Here is a 21,119-nt window from a genome sequence, read left to right as displayed (position 1 = left end):
TTATATATATATGCCACAGTTTCTTTATCCATTCATCAACTGAAGGGCATCTAGGTTGGTTCCACAATCTGGCTATTGTGAATTGAGCAGCTATGAACATTGATGTGGCTGTATCTCTGTAGTATGCTGATTTTAAGTCCTTTGGGTATAGGCCAAGGAGTGGGAGAGCTGGGTCAAATGGTGGTTCCATTCCAAGCTTTCTGAGGAATCTCCACACTGCTTTCCAGAGTGGCTGCACTAATTTGCAACCCCACTAGCAATGTATGAGTATATCCTTTTCCCCACATCCTCGCCAACACCTATTGTTGCTTGTGTTCTTGATAATCGCCATTCTAATTGGGGTGAGATGGAATCTTAGGGTAGTTTTGATTTGCATTTCTCTTATTACTAGAGATGTTGAACATTTTTTATATATCTGTTGATTGCTTGTACATCTTCTGTGAAGTGTCTGTTCATTTCCTTAGCCCATTTGTTGATTGGATTATTTGTATTCTTGGTGTAGAGTTTTTTGAGTTCTTTATATAGTCTGCAAATTAGCGCTCTATCTGAAGTATGAGTGGCAAAGATTTTTTCCCACTTTGTAGGCTCTCTCTTCACATTACTGATAGTTTCCTTTGCTGAGAGAAAGCTTTTGAGTTTGAATCTATCCCAGTTGTTGATTCTTGCTTTTATTTCTTATGCTATGGGAGTCCTGTTAAGGAAGTCTGATCCTAAGTTGACATGTTGAAGATTTGGACCTACTTTTTCTTCTATAAGATGCAGGGTCTCTGGTCTGATTCTGAGGTCCTTGATCTATTTTGAGTTAAGTTTTGTGCAGGGTGAGAGATAGGGGTTTAATTTCATTCTGTTGCATATGCATTTCCAGTTTTCCCAGCACCATTTGTTGAAGAGGCTATCTTTTCTCCATTGCATATTTTTGGCCCCTTTGTCTAATGAGAAAATTGTATTGATTTAGGTCTGTGTCTGGGTCCTCTATTCTGTACCATTGATCTACCTGTCTATTTTGGTACCAATACCATGCTGTTTTTGTTACTATTGCTTTGTAGTAGAGTTGAAGATCTGGTATTGCGATCTGTTTCACTCTTCCTGCTAAGGATTGCTTTAGCTATTCTGGGTTTCTTATTCTTCCAGATGAATTTCATAATTGCTTGCTCTATTTCTGTAAGGTACATCATTGGGATTTTAATTGGAATTGCATTGAATCTGTATAGCCCTTTAGGTAGTATGGCCATTTTGACAATATTAATTCTGCCTATCCAGGAACATGGGAGATCTTTCCATCTTCTAAGGTTTTCTTCAATTTCTTTCTTTAGTGTTCTGTAGTTCTCATTGTAGAGGTCTTTCACCTCTTTTGTGAGATTGATTCCCAAGTATTTTATTTTTTTGAGGCTATTGTGAATGCGGTAGTTTTCCTAATTATTCTTTCCAAAGATTCATCACTTATGTATAAAAATGCATTAGATTTATGTGCATTGATCTTATATCCTGCTACTTTACTGAATTCACTTATGAGTTCTAAAAGTTTTCTGGTGGAATTTCCTGGTTCCTCTAAGTATATAATCACATCATCAGCAAATAGTGATACTTTGAGTTCTTCTTTTCCTATTCATATCCCTTTAATTTCTTTGGTGTGTCTAATTGCTCTGGCTAGAGTTTCAAGAACGATGTTGAATAGAAGTGGTGAAAGAGGGCATCTCTTCCTTGTTCCACTTTTTAGGGGGGATGCTTTCAGTTTTTCACAATTTAGAATGATATTGGCCATGGTCTTAGCGTAGATGTCCTTTACAATGTTAAGGAATATTCCCGCTATCCCTATTTTTTCTAGTGTTTTGAGCATGAAGGGATGTTGTATTTTGTCGAGTGCTTTTTCTGCATCTATTGAAATAATCATGTGATTCTTAACTTTAAGTCTGCTGATATGGTGAATGACATTTATTGATTTCTGGATGTTGAACCAACCTTGGATCCCTGGGATAAAACCCACTTGATCGTAGTGCACTACCATTTTAATATATTTTTCTATGTGATTTGCTAAAATTTTGTTGAGAATTTTTGCGTCGATGTTCATTAAGGATATTGGTCTGAAATTTTCTTTCCTCGATGTGTCTCTTTCTAGTTTAGGTATCAGTGTGATATTGGCTTCATAGGATGAGTTTGGGAGGGTTCCCTCCTCTTCTATTTCATGGAATACTTTGAGAAGTATTGGAATGAGCTATTCTTTAAAGTTTTGTAGAACTCGGCTGAGAATACATCTGGTCCTGGACATTTCTTTGTTGGTAGGCTTTTGACGACCTCTTCTATTTCATTGCTTGAAATTGTGTATGTCCTCCTGGTTCAGTTTAGGTAATTTATATGTCTCTAGAAACTTGTTGATGTCTTCGAGGTTTTCTGTTTTATTGAAATATAGATTTTCAAAATAGCTTCTGATTATGTTTTGTATTTCACTCATGTCTGTTGTGATATTTCCTTGTTCATTCCAAATTTTAGTAATTTGAGTTTTCTCTCTCTTTCTCTTCGTTAGTGTGGCTAAGGGTTTATCAATTTTGTTTAATTTTTCCAAAACTCTTTATTTTGTTAATTTTTCTGATTGTTTCTTTTGTTTCAATTTCATTGATTTCGGCTCTGATTTTAACTATTTCCTGTCTTCTACTACTTTTGGTGTTGGTCTGCTCTTCTTTTTCTAGGGCTTTGAGCTGTAGCATTAAGTCGTTTGTTGATTTCTACTTCTTTTGTTGAATGCACCCCATGATATAAATCTTCCTCTAAGTACTGCTTTCATAGTGTCCCAGAGATTTTGATATGATGTGTCTTTGTTCTCGTTTACTTCTAAGAATCTTTTTATTTCCCTCCTGATGTCTTCTGTTATCCATTCATCATATAATAGTGTATTATTTAATCTCCAGGTATTGGAGAAGTTTCTGTTTTTTATTCTGCCATTTATTTCTAATTTCAATCCATTATGATCTGATAAAATACAAGGTAGTATCTCTATCTTCTTGTATTTGCTAACAGTAGCTTTGTGGCATAAAATATGGTCTATTTTAGAGAAGGATTCATGTGCTACTGAGAAGAAAGTGTATTCGTTCTTTGTTGGATGGTATATTCTATATATGTCTGTTAAGTCTAAATTGTTGATTGCGTTATTGAGATCTATGGTTTCTTTATTCAATTTTTGTTTGGAAGATCTATCAAGTGGTGAGAGAGGTGTGTTAAAATCGCCTAGTATTATTGTGTTGTGGTCTATTTGATTTCTGGAATTGAGAAGGATTTGTTTGACGTACATGGATGAGCCAATGTTCAGGGCATAGATATTTATGATTGTTATGTCTTGCTGATTTATGGTTCCCTTAAGCAGTATGTAATGTCCTTCTTTATCCCTTCTGACTAGTTTTGGCTTGAAGTCCACATTATCTGAAATGAGGATGGATACTCCAGCTTTTTTGCTGTGTCCATGTGCATGGAATGTTTTTTCCCATCCTTTCACCTTTAGTCTATGGGTATCTCTTTCTATGAGATGAGTCTCTTGCAGGCACCATATTGTTGGATTTTTCTTTTTAATCCAATCTGCCAGTCTATGTCTTTTGATTGATGAGTTCAGGCCATTAACATTCAGGGTTATTATTGTGATATGATTTGTATTCCCAGTCATTTGACTCATTTTTGTTTTTTGACATGATTTGATTTCTCCTTTATTTGGCTATTCCTTTAGGCTAGTTCCTCCCGTTGCTGATTTGCATCGTTGTTTTTCATCTCTTCCTCATGGAATATTTTGCTGAGAATGTTCTGTAATGCCGACTTTCTTTTTGTAAATTCCTTTAGCTTTTGTTGATCATGGAAGGATCTTATTTCGTCGTCAAATCTGAAAGTAAGTTTCGCTGGGTATAAGATTCTTGGTTGGCATCCATTTTCTTTCAGGGCTTGGTAAATGTTGTTCCAGGCCCTTCTAGCTTTTAGGGTCTGGATTGAAAATCTGCTGATATTTTTATTGGTTTCCCCCTGAATGTAATTTGATTCTTTTCTCTCACGGCCTTTAAAATTCTGTCTTTATTTTGTATGTTAGGTATTTTCATAATAATGTGCCTTGGTGTGGGTCTGTTCTAATTTTGTATATTTGGAGTCCTATAAGCCTCTTGTACTTGATTTTCCATTTCATTCTTCAGATTTGTGAAATTTTCTGATATTATTTCATTGAATAGATTGTTCATTCCTTTGGTTTGTTTCTCTAAGCCTTCCTCAATCCCAATAATTGGAGGAACTTGATAATGCAGTGCTTCCGAAGAAAGCTGCCCTTAGCCCGCTACTGGGTCCAGGTCTGGGGGCTGGTTCTGCGTGGAAATCCTCTCACTGGGCGGTCCTACTTCTAGAAGCTGGCTATAGACAGGGCCTGCCCCCGCCTGAGGGAGCCAGGCTGTTCGGGGAAAGCCTCTCCCTGTCCTGCCTTGGTCCCAGAAGTCACCTGTGGGCCAGGGCCCGCTGCTGGGTTTAGGGCTTGGGGTTGGCTCTGTGCAGAAAAGCTCTTACTGGGTGGGCCTGCTCCAAGAAGCTGGCTGTGGACCCTGTGTGCTGCCGGGGAGCAGGAATGCTTGGGGAAATCTCTGGCTGCCCTGCCCTGGTCCTCGAAGCAGCCTGCAGGTCAGGGCCTGCCGCTGGGTCCGGGGCTTGGGGTTGGCTCTGTGCGGAAAAGCTCTCACTAGGCGGGTCTGCTCCCAGAAGCTGGCTATGGATCGAGCCTGCCGCTGGAGGGAGCAGGGCTGCTTGGGGAAGTCTCTGGCTGCCCTGTCCTGCTCTGAGAAGCTGCCTACGGGCCGGGGCCCACTGCTGGGTTCAGGATTTGGGGTTGGTTCTGTGTGGAAAAGCTCTCACTGTGCAGGCCTCCTCCTAGAAGCTGCTGTGGATGGAACCTGCTGCCGGAGAAAGCAGGGCTGCATGGGGAAGACTCTAGCTGCCCTGCCCTGCTCTGAGAAGCTGCCCCTGTCCGGGCCTGCCGCCCGGGCCGAGCTTCACCTGGTGGGAGAGACTCATCCCGCGGCTCTATATTGGTCCAAGTCTCTCAATGCCTCCCCTTCTTGAATCCTGGGTTCTGGAGTGACGGGAGATGCAGTCACCCTCTAGTCCGCCATCTTGAATCCTCCAGTAATTTTACATTTTGATGATGTCATTTTGAGGGTGTTTCATCAAAATATCTAAAGTACATGGTCCAGAATCATTGATCTGAAATTGGCAGAAACTTTTTAATTCAATGCAAGAGGTTTCATAGACTGACCTTAGAAAATACCAATATTTGATGGATGAACAAAGGAGGATTCATGGGACATAAAAAAGCTAATGTTGTTCAAGTTGAGAGTAGAATGGTGGTTACCAGCATTTGGAGACATTTGAGGTGGGGAAGGAATGAGTGGGTCTAAATTATAGTTAGATAAGAGTGAGAGGTTTTTGTGTGTGATGATACAGTGGGGTGACTATAGTTAACAGTAATGTTCTGTATATCTCAAAAAGCTGGAAGAAATGATTTTGAATTTTTTCACCAAACAGATGAATGTTTGAGGAAATAGATATGTCTAATCTGATTTAAATATTAATCAATATATACATGAATTGAAATATCACATGGTACCCCAATGTTATGTGTAATTTTTATGGGTTTATATATCAGTTTAAAAATAAATTTAAAAGTAAAAAAAGGAAGAGGAACTGAGAAGGATTCTCAGAGGTGGGAAGGAAACCATAATAGTGTCTAGTGCTGCAATAGAAGTAGAACAGGATTGGGATATGGAAGGAACTTCTAGATTTGTCAATTAAGTGTTCAGTGATGGGTGGAAGAGAAGGAACTTCAGTGTCATGGCTAATGGTGGATTGAAAGTTGGGAAATGAAGAGGAAGTGAAGAAGGGAAGGCAGCAAATACAGATTGTCTTTTGAAGAAGTTTACCAGTGTAGGAAAAGAGAAAAGTATTGAGGACGAGGCACAATTTAGGGATTTTTTTAGGATAGGAGTTTTAAGTATGCTTTTCAGTTGATAACAAAGATTCATTCATGTAATATTTATTTAGTTCCTGCTGTACATCACTATAGCTAATGATCAAACAGTAAAAAAAAATTAGTCATGGTATGAGCCCTTAGGGGACTTTTAGAAAAGGGTGAATGCATTTTCAGTTGTCACAATGATTACAGAATATTATTGTCATTTAGTACTCAGGGGCCAGGGATGCTTTAAACCCTGCCACAAAATGGGCAGGCTTGAAAAGTGAAGAATTGTCCTATACAATAACACCAATATTGCTTCTCTCTGATTTAGAAACACTGATTAGAAAAAGAGTATGAGATTGTCCATTCAGCAGGATTCCACCTTGACTATTTCCTCCTTCTTGAAACACAGCTTTCTCTTTAATGATCCTACTCCTGATTTTCTTCCAAAATCACTGGGAAATCCTCCCCTCCTTTGCTCCGAAATCACTGCCTCTTCCTCTTTTGTCTACAGTTTTCTTAAGCTTTGACCTTTGGTGCTTGTGTACTTTCATGCATGCACGTTCTCTCTCTCCTTCTCTCTCCCCCACCCTCTCTGGCAGTGGGCAGTGCTGGGGATGGAACACAGGGCCCTGAACATGGTAGGCGAGCATTCTGCTGCTGAATTATATCCCCAGCCCTGAACTGCATCATTTTTTCTTTATCTGTTCTCTTCCATCTAGTCCCATAGCTTTAAAGAGTTTATCCCTCAAGTGCTCACTTAGCATCTCCCACTTGTTTAATAGGCAATTCAAACTTAACATGCCTGAAACAGAACTCAATTGTTTTCCTCAAACCTCTTTCCCATTTATCATCCTTAAGGCAATAACATTCACCCAGTTGCTCAAGCTAAAAATCAAAATCACCCTTCATTCCTTTTTCCTTAATACCTCATATTCAATACATCAGCAAACCTTACTTGCTCTACATTCAAAATATATTATAAATTCATCTGGTTTTCATTACAACTACAACTGCTTTCATGTTATAAACCACCATCATGTCTCACCTGGGCATGAATCTCAGGAGATGGTTCTCTCTTGACTCATCTCATCTCCCTGCTTTAAGTCTTTTACTGATTCAGCCTTTCCAAAAAGCCTAAGATCATCTTTCTTTTTTAAAAAAATTTATTTGTTCTTTTTAGTTATACATGACAGCAGAATGTATTTTGGCAAATTGTACATACATAGGGTATAACTTATTCTATTTAGGATCCCATTCTTTTGGTTGTACACAATGCATGGTTACCCTGGTCATGATTCAAATACAAAGCTAAGAAAGTTATATCTGGTTAAGTCTACTGTCTTTCCTATGCCCTTCTGCCTCCCTTCCCTTCATTTCCCTTTGTCTTATCCAATGGATTTCTATTATTCCCCTCCCTTGTTTTGGGTTACCACACATCAGAGAGAATATTTGATCCTTGACTTTCTGAGTCTGGTCTATTTCATTTAGCATGATATTCTCCAGTTCCATCCATTTACCAGCAAATTCCATAATTGCATTCTTCCTTATGGATGAGTAATATTCCATTGTGTATATATACCACATTTTCTTTATTCATCCATCTGTCAAAGAGCATCTAGGTTGGTTCTGTACATTGACGTGGCTGTGCCACCATAGTATGCTGTTTTTAAGTCCTTTGGGTATAGATCAAGGAGTGCAATAGTTGGGTCAAATAGTGATTACATTCCAAGTTTTCCAAGGAATCTCCATACTGCTTTCCATAGTGGTTGCACCAATTTGCAGTTCCACCAAAAATGTATGAGAGTACCTTTCTCCCCATATCCTCACCAACATTTATTGTTACTTGTATTCTTCATAATTACCATTCTGACTGGAGTGAGATGGAATTTCAGAGATCGTCTTTCAAAGTAAATCAGTTCATGTTGCTTCTTTGCTCAAAACCCTTAATGGCTTCCTATTGCAATTAGAATAAAATCCAAAGTCCTTATCTTAAGCTATGACATCCTAAATGAGCTCATGTTTACCTACTTTTAATTTCATATGATGTCACATTTTCTTCATTGTTGATTATATTCTACTTACCCTGGCCTTGTTTCTGATCCTTTATTTCCTGATTCCTTGTTGTTCATTCCACCTTGTTTAAGTCAGCTTTTCACTGTTGTGACCAAAGACCTGACAAGAAAATTAGAGGAGGAAATGTTTATTTTGGGGCTCATGTTTTCAAATGTCTTAATCCATGGATGGCTGACTGGGTTGCTCTGGGCCCAAAGTGAAGCAGAACATCATGGCAAAGAATGTGGTAGAGGAAAGCATCTCAAGATATCACATAGGAAGCACAGAGAGCTCTGTTCAAAAAGACAAAATATATATCCCCAAAGGCACATCCCTAGGGACCCACCTTCTCTAGCCATAACCTACCTGCCTGAAGTTACCTTTCAGTTAGTCCCAATTAGGTGATCAATTCACTGTTTGGGGTAAGACAGTCATAACCTACTCATCTCACCTCTAAACCTTGCCTTGTCTTTGTCTTGCACATGAGCTTTTAGGAGACATATATCTAAACCATAACACATCTGGAATGCATGTGTATGTGTATGGTAAAAGAACCTAAAATCTACTCTCTTAGAAAGTTTACAGTATACAGTATAATATTGTTAACTGTAGTACTCATGCTGTTCTTTAGATTTCCAGATTTATTCATCCTGCATAACCAAAACTTTTTACCTCTGACCTGCATCTCCCATTCTCCCACCTCTGATAACTGCCATTATTTCTGTGTATTAGCCCTTTTTTTAAAAAAGAGTCCACATATTAAAGGAATCATCACAGTATTTTTCTTTTTGTATATGACTTTTTCACTTAGCATGATAAAGGACATGAGATTTCTTTAAATGAAAGGGAAGGGACAAGCAGTGTTATAGGGAGGTTGGAGGAATGAAACAGGCAACATCTGAGAAGACTAGGGAAAGCAGTGTCATTAGGGAAGATCCAGATTTCAGCTGAACTAAAACTGTTTAAGAAAATATTCAGGACTGGGGTTGTGGCTCAGTGGTATAAGCACTTGCCTAGCACATGTGAGGCCCTGAGTTCAATCCCTGGCACCACAAAAGAAAAAAAAAGAAAAGAAAAACTTCAAAGAGATAAACAATAAGGGATGATGTACTTCATGTTACAGGGGACCTAATGGAAGAGTTTCAGGGGTTGATGAGGGGTAGAAAATGAGACAAAATAGGAGATATTAAGATCCATATGGTAATTATTAGGTGATATGAAGTGACTTGGAAATCTGAGACTTTCTGTGGTTACTAACAAATAGAAAATAGAAATACATGCATAATGAATTTAGTTCTAATGATCTCAAGGCACATAGTGGTATCGAGATTATGAGTGTTTGAGGTATGGTGAATGCCAGTGGAGGTAAGGAGACCTGTGGATGAAATGTGTTACTACTACTGCTACTAGTGTTAGTAGATAAAAGTCCAGAATGAGCAGGAAGCTTACTTGACTCCTGAAATAAGAGTGGAGTCATGCTTCCAGGATCTATTTTTTTAAAAAGACAGTCATGAGGATATAGTACTGGAATGTTTAAAAATGGTAAGATTATAGAAAATGTATCCATTAATTTAAAAAGAAAATCTAATGGTTTTGTGTCCTAGTTTTAGAGAATACACACTTCGATATTTTTGTTATATGGAGGCAGATATTCATATAACTTCAAGGTAGGGATCTACCACTTTTTGGGGGGTTCTACAGGTTTTTACTGCTCATGATAATTTTTATATTTAGCATGGCTGCACTAAAAAATATTTCATGTGTGTTTCCATAGCTAAATGATGGTAAATTAAATAACTGAAACAATTCAGAATGAAACTACCCAATTATTTTCTGTTAATCTGGACTTTCTAATGTTTAGTTTCAAACGGAAACTCAGGTGGTCTTAACTTCTTTCCTAAGAACCAAATGTTTTGACAGTTATTTATGTATTTCTATCAAACAGAAATATTTTAGAAATATCTATAACCCATATATTAATTTAGGATATCTTCCAAAGTATTAACCCAAAACTTTCTGTATATATTTAAGTTTCACTTTAATTTCAATAAATAGCTTAGACTGGCCAAGTAACATATGAGGTATTTAATTTTTTTTTTCTTCTGGTACTGACAAAATGACAGTTCAAGAGAAAACCTAGAACAAATGAACTCCACAGAATACCTGCTATTTGGACTTCTCATGTCAATTTTCAAACATCTTGTAATAAGATCAAATATACTTATCTGAGGAGCTCAGGAGCCTTTGTTAATCACTTACAGGTTATAGAAAGATAATCTTTCAGGAATCATCTTGTCACATAAATCTCTCATAAGAACAAGAAAAGAAATAAGAGATTTAAAACTCAAAATGATAATCCCACAATAATGACCCCACCAAAGACTGATTTAATGGGCCAGCTCTATTACAAAACATATAGGATAATAAATGAATGCTTATGGAAATATTTTGTGAGCACTTTGACCTACTTCTGCCTCTTTCCAGGAAACCCTTAAAGTGAATTCCTCGAGAGTAAAAATACTGAATAGTTTTTTTCATACTTGCCTGAGAGAAGGTGAAAGTGGAAAGAGAGGATCTCATAAACCTTTAATTAGTGAACACTGTTCCTGTTAATTTTCTCTTACCAGACTAGAAGGCAGATGTTTGGACTAAAGTTATTTATAAACAGTTTCACTCCTGATATTCTTCCCTCTGTACAGTCCCCTTCCATATTGAATAGGGCTGACCTGAATAACCAACAAGATACTACAAAAATGAAAGAGTGTAATTTCTTAGGTTGGATTTTAAAGGGCATTATTACTGCTTTGACCTTTGGATTATTCATTCTGGGGAGAATATAGCTGTTGAGCCATAAGACACTCAAGCAACCCTATGAAGAAATCCATGCAATAAAGAGCTGAACTCTCCTGCCAACAGGCATGTGAATGAGCTGTCTTAGATGCAGATCCTCTGGGCTCAGTGAAACCTTCATATTTCTACAACCCCAGCCAATATATTTACTACAAATTCATGAAAGACCCTAAGCCAGAACCACTAAGCTAAGGCACTCCCAAGTTCCTGATCTACTGAAATTGTGTGAAATGATAACTATTTGTTGTTGTTTTTACCACAAATTTGGGGGTATTTGGTTATACAATAATAGATGAGTAGTAGACAGTAAATAGCTAGTAAGTGACAGAATTCAAACCCAAGTCTGACTGCAAAGGTGGAGCTCCCCAAAAAGTTGAAAGTTTCCCCATGAAAATTTTAGCAGTTTTTTAAATTTACTTATTAAAATATTTCTTTGAAATGAATTTGTTTGAATATTTGTTTGAATATTTCTTTGAAATGAATTTGTTTGATCAATGACATCCTGTATTTACTAGTGTTAGTAGATACAAGTTAGTAAAACAAGTAAGGTTTTGGACACAATCAGACGTCAGTTAATAGTCATGTCTATTTCCCATGAATTCACTGAAAGTATGAATTACAAGGAAATCTGACTTATGTTTCATCAGGGGTTTTTCTGTTAAGATTCCTAATGGAATTAGGAAATAATGTGCACCATTCCACCTAATCTGTTCCTTTTCTTGTTTCTTCTCTGAAACCATTTTAGTATGCAATTTTAATTTCCTTAAGGGAAAATTAGTGAGTTGTTTCTGAATTACTCTTCACTAGAACCACAAAAGACTTTAAGTACCACTTTGAAGTTCTCCCTAAAATCTGTACCTAAATTTCATGTAAATCATAATTCATTTCCTTCCTCAATTGTCATTTCAACCCTGGGGAAATAATATTTTACCTCGAAAGATGTAAACATTTCAGAGTAAAGAAGCAAATATTTGTATCCCTTGATCCAAGTGATATGAGTCAACATGAGATGTTCTTTGACTCTCCAACCTGAATGTAATACAGTAAAAGTGGGACATTTTTGTACAATAGAATAATCATTTACTTTGAGTCAGAGCATGTCTAACTACCTTTTGAGAAATGTTCTGTTTCCTTTACTTAAAGCATTTCCAAATATGAAGTTGTGAATTTTTGAAATATATTAGAAAATAATTATTTGTTTAATAAAAATATTAATGACATGAAATATTTAGATAGTAGCACCTCTAGAGTTCTATATGCAAAGTTTTATTTGAATACAGATTTAATAAGATAGCATAAAACTCACAAGAATATTTTGGTCCATATACATGGTACTACAAAAATGTTGTGCCTACCTTGAGCTTTTTATAAGGAATTCCAATTTGTCCCATTAATTAGTTGATATGTATTTCCCTCATAACTTGCTACTTTCATTCTGGTCATTCTAGCCATGAAATCTCCAAACACTCAAGATTTCATGTCTAGCTTATTTTAGACAAGGCTTCTTGATTTACCTGAAGCTTAGATTGCATTTTTCTTTGTTTCACTGTTACAGAAACCTTATGCCATGTCAGAGAGAAAGAAAAAAATCCATCAAAAAGAGAATGAATGTAAATTAGAGATGAGATTTTGGTAGTAAAATACACAGTGACCATTACTGACATTTAGTACATTCACAATGTTGTTCGACCATTGCCAATATCTAATTCCAGAACATTTTCTTAAACTCAGAAGGAAACCTCACACTCCCCTTTTCTTCATTTTTCCAGTTCCTGGTCCTCCAATCTACTTTTTGTTTCTTTGGGTTTGCCTATTCTGGACATTTCATACAAATAGAATCTTAAAAACATGTCTTTTATGTCTGACTTATTTCATTTAGCATGTTTTTAGGGTTCATCAATATAAGAGAACTTTATTCCTTTTATGACTGAATAATATTCCATTGTTTGGATAGACTACTTTTATTTATCCATTCACTGGTTGATACATATTTGGGTTGTTTCTATCTTTCGCCTATTGCAAATAGTGTTGCTATGAACAAAAACTTTATGTACATGTTTTTGTTTGAGCACTTGTTTGCAATGCTCTCAGGTATATTTAACCAGGAGTGAAATTGCTGGACCTTGTGCTAATTCAGATGAGACATTTGTAAGTGGAATCTAACTAAACCAGAAAGTAGTCCTTTTTGGGAGGTGGAGGCCATACTATTGTTTCTCTTTGTTATGTTAACAACATTTCTGGATTCCTACACCTCCCTAGGAAATTTGGTATGTGAGTTTTTTACCAGGAGACTACAAGATGCATCACTAGCCCACAAATAACATGACATTTTTTTAATACAAATTACCCACTGATATAAAGGTGGTCAAAGGTCCCCAAGAACTCTGGCAGTGCGCTTTAGACAATGAAGGTTACAGGCAAGTAACCTCACTGTTTCTGTATAACTTTGGAGTCAGATAAACCTTAGTCAAATTACAGACAGTTGCCCTTGAGTAACTCACTAAACCTTTCTGTTTCTCCATCTGTAAAATGGAGCTAAGAATCCTTGCTTCTCAAGATTGATATAAGCAGAAGGCATACATGGCATATAGTTGGCACTTAATACATATTAGTTTTCCCTTGTTCATATATAATTACACTTTTCAAATTAAGTGCTCTCTAAGATAACAGTATTTTTCTTCTCATTTTTTCTCAGGTTAAAATTAAACTGCCCAATACAAACCCTTCTGAAATTAAAATTGATATCCAGGAAATGATCATTGATCTTCGGACTCCTAATAAGTGAGTAAAACTTAGAATAATATATTGTAATATTAATGAGTCTTTAGTAGTAAATAATCTTTTAGAGAGTGTACACAGTTATTATGCCTCACCCCCTAAAGTCCTAAGAACAGAGAAATTTCAGTTAATTATTCAGATGCTTGACCTACATAGTATAAATACACATGTTTGGAAATACTTAGATTTTTTTCCACTTTGCATTTATATATTTGGAGGGATTGATACCATGAAAATATAATCCTTAACATTCAGATAGTTTATCTGTCAGAAAAAATAGCTAGAAGTGAAAATCCCTTAAGTTTTAAGTCTTTTTTAAATATTTTTTTTAGTTGTTGATGGACCTTTATTTATATGTGGTGCTGAGACTCAAACCCAGTTCCTCACATATGCTAGGCAAGTGATCTACCACTAAACCACAACCCCAGCCCAAGTTTTAAGTCTTATATATGATTTTTTTTTTTGTATAGTGATGGCATAAGAGAAAGAGTAGCTTTTAACTTTTCTGATGTTGTGGAGCTACAAGCTAAAACTTGATTATGTTCATCTAAAGAAAATCAATAAAAGTCTTGTCATTAGTTACTTAAAAACAAAAATTCTAACAACAAATTTATTACTAGATCCTCAGATTGCTTGAACACATTTTAAAATAATATAGATGAAGAATAATTCTGTTGAATGTTTTCAGGTTGTAGCTCAGTGGTAGAGTACTTGTCCCTAGTGGATGAGGCACTGGGTTTGATTCTCAGGGCCACATAAAAATAACAGTAAAATAAATATATGGTGTCCATCTACAACTAAAAATATAAAAAATGTTTTTATATTGTCAAACATAGTCTTGTTATTACAGGATTGTTATTTATTAGAGATATAAATCATGTTGCCAAAATAATACAAATAGTAAAATTCTGATATAAAGTGTTTTTCATGAAGAATGGATAAATCAGTACTGTCTCAAAACTAACTCTTTAAAAAGGGAATTGATGGAACCTGGTATGTGTTAGATAAAATAGCTAAATTTGTCAGTTTTATTCACTCTTCATCTCGATGTATAAAGTAGTAAGCACACATTGGTTACCTGCAGTAGTCCTTTCTCTGTAATTCATGAACATTTCAGAGTTTGAGGAATAGCCAGTTATTGGCACATTCTCATTCTTCCATTATCAGTACCTATAGTTCTCCTTTGTTGAACTTAGGGATTTAAGAAGATAAAAAGGAGACCTCTCCTATGGAAGACTACTATATTCAAACAATCTAATGTACATACATAGCTTAATCTTGATTGCTATAATAGATGCATTTAACCCAAAATGATCCACAAAAGAATATACAACAAATATTTTCTCATTATTTTACATCATTTCAAAAAAGTATTTCTCACCAAAAAAAGCCTTATGGTATAAAAAATTACATTCACTATTCTTACCATTCACTTCAAGGAGTATTGTATTTTATACACGTTTCCTCTTCCACACAACCTTGCAAGGAAAGTTGGTTAAGTGAACAGTCTTCTGTTATATTTGCACGCTTGTTAAAAGCACACACATATCTACCCACCATGGAGTTAATTTCCGTTTCCCTAGCAGTTCTCACTGTCTCCATCAATCTTTAGGCAGCTGCTCTGGATATGCTGTCATTTCAGATATCTATCAAAACCCACTAAATGAAAGTCTCACACAGAGGTACTTTTCCACACAGAGTGTGGGCTGCTCAGGTCATTTGTATACTGTACTTATATATTAAATTATATAACTGATATACACAAATGATAAATACTGTACATACTGCACTTTAATAATAAATGCTAAGTGCACAGAGGTACAATCTCTTAAGAAAACTTAATTAAGATAGATGGTAGAAAATAGATGTATTTTATCACTTTTCCTAAATATCTGAGCACCTTTACATCTATGCTATTATCCATTTTTTTTTCTTTTTCGTATTGGGGATTGAACCCAGGGGCACTTTATCACTGAGCTACATTCCCAGACCTTTTTGGTTTTTATTTGGAGACAGGGTCTCACCGAGTTGCTTAGGGCCTCACTAAATTGTTGAGGCTGGCTTTGAATTTGTGATCCCTCTGCCTCAGCCTCCCTAGTCACTGGGATTACAAGCATGCACTACCATGTCAGGCTCTTATCCAAATTTTATTATCAGAAATGTGGTTTTTTTAGTGTATTGATATTCATACATACTTTCTTTAGTTTCTAACTTTGACATCCTATAACACTATATGTTTATTTACTCTGAGAAAAATTTTGTTGGGGCTGGGGATGTATCTCAGTGGTAGAGTGCTTGCCTATTATGAGTGAGGCCCTGGGTTTAATCCCTGGTCTTGAAATTCTGGGCTCAAGTGATCTTCCCACCTCCAGTTCCAGAGTAGCTAGGACTACAAGTGCACACGGTACCACACCTGGCTACCAAGAAAGATTTAAGAGAAAACATTCTTCTGTTCATGTATCTATAAGGCAGAACAAGTTAATTTATTTTAACTGAATTGACTAGTGATTTCAGTCAAACAATAGTCAATGACATTGGCATTATCCATAAAGCCAAGATATTTAGCATTATACAACCAAACATAATAGTTTATAGAATTCTTAATTTTTTTTCCAGTTGATCATTTTGGCATGTAGATTTCCCACATGGAATAGATGTAAACGAGAAAATATGGAGGAAATTAGGTAGTTTCCCAGAATCTGCATCCCTCATCTTCACATGAGGTTACATTGTTTTTTTAAAGCGAATTATTAGAATATCCTAAATGAACACTTTGAATGTACATTGTAAAGATGTCTAATCTAATTTTTGGTCAAGTGCTGCTTTAGATTATTCATGCCTTTGCTGTGCCTCTTTAATTTAGATTGAGGATTAACTGATATTCAAAGACACTGATACATAATTTTTTTTCCTAAATGGAATAGCAGAATTGTAGCTCAAGAATATCTGCAATTTCTTTGAAAATAGTATGTCCCCTATAGGAAACCTTAAAAAGGCCACATTTGTTTTTAACCTAGCTATTCAAACCAAATAACTTTGTTGATTACATAAAAATAAAAACTCAGTTGTTCATGAACAGAACAGTATTGTCCTTTATTTAAATGTCTTCCAAGTAACATCAATTTAAACTCTCTAATATAAATCTCAATATGTAAGTCTCTAAAGTTGAGTTTATACTATAGTTTTTTTGTTTTCACTTTCATATATTTTTTGCACTTAGTTTCTAATGCAAATTAAAACTGGATGAGCATTTGATTAGTGCCTAAAGTGTAACAACTTACAAAGCAAACATATTATCAATATAAAGGCATTGGGTTTGGGTTTAAATGTTCATTCATATTTTATACTACCATTGTCTGGTAATTATTCAAAATGTGATTTGTTGCTCACCTGAATATTTGGTTTTCATTCATTTATTTATTAATTCAATCAACATTTATAGTCTGCCAGATACTAGGGGATCACCAGTGTTGTCCTTCAATGAATTGTACATAGTTAAGTATTTGTAGAATTTTCATTTTGTTTATATATAAATCTCTATACAGATATTAGACAGTAAAACAAACTAGATAAAAATACTTCATTTTCCTAAGAGCTTTGACAACTTTCATGATTCTATAGTTCAAAATTTTAGTGTGTGAGGCCATACTACTCAGGACTAGACAGAAATGCAGGGATAGATGGATCATTCCAATGGCCTCTAACTGCCTCTTTGGAATTTATTTCTCTCTGGACAGAGAAGTGCACATTATCATTGGAATTCCTTCTTGAGCTGATTTATAGATATCTTTTAGTGCAATGAAGCTACCATATTAAGCTTTGCCTTCTTTTTAAACTAAATATTTTATCATGTATAGAATATAGGATGAAGCAAATGTAACTCTAGTACAAACTATATTTTAAATAGCTTTAAAGGATGGACTCTAAGTGTTTTGTGCACTTACTGTTTTGAGATGCCAAATATTTCAAGTGACATTAAAATACTTTGCCATTTAATTACTTCAGGTAGAGGGAACTGTACCCCGTCTGAAATGGAACAAGAGTCACACAAGATTTCTCATAGGAATGTATAATAAATACTTTTAATAAGCCCAGTCCCCTGAACTTAGGTCTTTGCAAATGAGGGAAGAAATACTAGTTCTCTATTCAAGTATCCAAGAAGTGCCTCTTTAAAAAATGCCAGAATCCTTTACAGATTTGTGTCTAAAAAATCTTTTCTGTCCACCTTTTGTAGAGACACTCAGGCCTTCTGTACTGAGAATATGAGGTAACAAGTGTTCTAGGCATTTAATTTTCTTCTGATACCAGCATGTGCTGACCCCATGCATAATTCAGATTCATAGCACTAGGACAGAATTATGGATGTCTCATCCCAGCAATGCATCTGAAGCATACAACTATCAGCAGCTGAGCCATAAACCACAAAATAAACCCAGCAATGTATCAGAGGGAATTTTTGTCAATGTGTACCTGAAAGAATCAACAGCAAGCAGAGAAAAGCACTTTCATTGATCTGATATTACAATAACTCGAAGCCTGATTTTCAAAAGCTACACCTGTAGTAGAATCTCAACCTAAAGCTGTGTTAGCAGAAGTGTTATATAACTACTCCAATTTTCAGATTTGTATCAGTCAGACGATTCCATCTCTACATAAATATGACTAGCAACAGATCTGTCCAACAAACTTAAAGTTACATGGTTCTATTTCTATTCTTAAAAACATTGCCTGAGATGATGTTTATACAATGCAACATGAGGTCAGTTTTTTTACAGATAAGGAGTAAAAAATATTTTAAGGCCAAAAATGGTATACTATCTGTGTTACTTGGCATATTTTTGATCCAGTATTTTTGCTGTCTAAATATTGCTGGGGATTTTTTTGGAGTGGGGTTCAAATATTCTGGTGATATATATTGCTTTCTGTTGCCTTATTGAAAGTGATATGTCATTTTTAAGAGGCTAATTCTAGGTTTTTATCTTATTTTATATTTTATTTTTAGGAAGCTGTTGGTGACCCTTCCCCAGCCTGTGGAATGCAGTAGTGCTAAAGCATTCTATATTTTGGAGACTGAGACACTTGAAATCACCATGACTATGCAAAGAGAGTTGGATTTTGTTAATTTCTTCTGAAACTGCATGAATATGAGAAAAGGTGGTAAAATGTCATTGATAAAATTAAAAGACTGAAAATTTTGGTTAACATTTTCCATATTGTCCTATTATTCTGACAATTTTTAAATGGCTGATATATAATCCTAGTGATATTCTGATCATTAACAGTCATTTCTGTTACTCTATGTTAGGAAGTGTTCCCTCATACTAATGAGCTATTCCATTTTTATACTGATTACTGAATAGAATATTTAGAGTCTAACCAATTAGATTACTATTAGATTAGATTACTACATGATCAATTTCAGAACAAATATGATGGCAAAATAGTTGATCCACTTAGTTCAGCAATCTGAAGAACTTAAGCCAATTAATTAGACTACAATATAATTGATTGTATAGAAATTGGCCATTATTATCACCAGAGAAATTCATTTGGTTGCTTTTTCATTGATTTGATCAAATGATTTAGAGTATTCTGTCTAGGCTATCAATATTATTCTGTAATATACAGATAACAGTGATACTGGCCAAATTATATTGTTATATTGTGTGCATGTGCAAATATGTAACAACAAATCCCACCATGATGTGCAACTACAATGCACCAATAAAACTGTGGAAAAAATACAGATAACAAAGTATTATAAATAATTTGAAGCATCATACCAGACACATATTTACTTGAGTAAGTAATACTCTTAAGCATACAGTATTATTTGGATTCCCTAATCATGCTTTCAGTGCTTGAATAGTTAAGTTAAAATATTTCTTGAGGGTACAGCTCAGTGGCAAAGCATGATCTTAGCATATGCTAGGCCCTGGATTCAATCCCTATCACCAAAAAATTAAATACTTTATCTGCAATAATAATTGACAGTCATGCCTTTTGGCATACTATGTTTCTGTTTAGTCAACTGAAATCCTTGACATTTAAAAGGAATATTATTAAAAAATGACACATTTACAGATCCTGTTCTCTCATTTCCTAGCTTTCTTCTTAATTGGACATGCCTATTTTTATGAATTGTGGCAGTCCCCTGTCTTTTTTGTATTATTGCATAAGTTTGTTTCATAATTGTTTATGAATAAATTATATTTTTAAACTGGTATGAGTAGAACTTACACATCATTATAGCACTGTAGAATTAGTTGGGAGTAACTTTTGAAAAGAAATGAACAACTAAAATATGTTTATCAATTCCATGTGAACTATTAAGGGAAGAAATACTAAAAACGATGTTTTCTGGAGTTAATTATGTAAATAACTATCAAACATCTAGTTTGTGACTTGATTAAATAGAAGGATCAGACTGAGATTTTAGAAAAAGTGATTGGATTAAAACTAAACTAAAAGAATTTGTCACTGAAACTACCACCATGACTTGTTTCTGTGGGGGCAAGAGTTGAGGGTGGAAGCTAGTGTTGTGAATGTGAATGTCCATGATGTTATAAAACCAAAATAATGTTAAAAACCCTACTTTGGTTTCCTTAGCATCTTTTTAAAAGGGAGCATTTTAAGAATTTTAGATTATAACCTAAAGTGTATACTCTGGGGCAAGTCTAACCAATATTTTTCTTTTATAGATAGACAGTGGAAAATGTATCTCTTTTTCCTATACAGTGGCCCTAGTTACAAAGACCACTATTACTCAAACCTACTGAACATGTACAAGTTGTCTCTGGAAGATAACATAGAGCATATTCAGGCCAACTTGAATTGGGCTCTTGGTTATGTCATGCTGTATCTATTATTTAATGAAACAGAACTTTAAGAACAATGAAATGTGATTCAGTAATTTATCCCATCTAGAAATCATTCTACTTCACTGTCCTTGGCCTTAGAAGTAAAAACTATAGTAGTTATATTGTTATTTTGTTTTTGAACTAATTCATAGAACTTTTCTCCTTTGAAAAGGAATAGTCCACTAAATCAAATGTAGAAAAGACAGTCAGCATTTTTCAGTGAATCTGAGTCATTACTAGGAGAACTGTGAATTAAAAGCACTGTTGTACATAGCTTACATATGCTTCTCCTTCATGAACTTCCTCGGCTCATTTTTGGGTTCCAGAATCTCCAACAGATGCTATGGGGGTTCATTTATTCATTCACTCACTCATTTATACATTCTTTCAACAAATATCCATGCCACATGCTTGGCAAAGCGATAGGTGCTGTGGCTGTAGGAATGAGCAAACCAGATGTGGTTTCTGCCCTCATGGAGCAGTTTTAGTGAGGAGACAAAAAAATAAATAAACACAAAAACATATATTTCCAAGTTGTTATTACTGTTATGAAGACAAAGAATGGCTATGTGAGAATATCTCCCAAAGAAACCAAACCTAGTCTGAGAAAGGGG

At 35.3% G+C, this 21,119-nt stretch overlaps 1 protein-coding gene across 2 annotated transcripts in view; it reads left to right on the top strand.

The window, feature by feature from the left end:
* The window catches only part of DNAAF6 (dynein axonemal assembly factor 6), a 46,022-nt gene extending 25,486 nt beyond the window's left edge, over positions 1-20,536 (top strand). The window contains exons 7-8 of one of the 2 annotated variants that reach the window (XM_079124972.1): positions 13,563-13,648; positions 18,648-20,536. In XM_079124972.1, coding sequence (XP_078981098.1) covers positions 13,563-13,648; positions 18,648-18,777 — 216 coding nt within the window. In that variant the 3' untranslated portion in view covers positions 18,778-20,536. The remainder of the gene's footprint in view (positions 1-13,562; positions 13,649-18,647) is intronic. The other variant, XM_079124971.1, reaches the window with a different exon arrangement.
* Positions 20,537-21,119: the final 583 nt, after the last annotated feature.

The sequence above is a fragment of the Sciurus vulgaris genome (assembly GCF_902686455.1).
Source record: "Sciurus vulgaris genome assembly, chromosome: X".
Lineage (NCBI taxonomy): Eukaryota > Metazoa > Chordata > Mammalia > Rodentia > Sciuridae > Sciurus > Sciurus vulgaris.
This window is presented reverse-complemented; position numbering and strand designations above follow the sequence as displayed.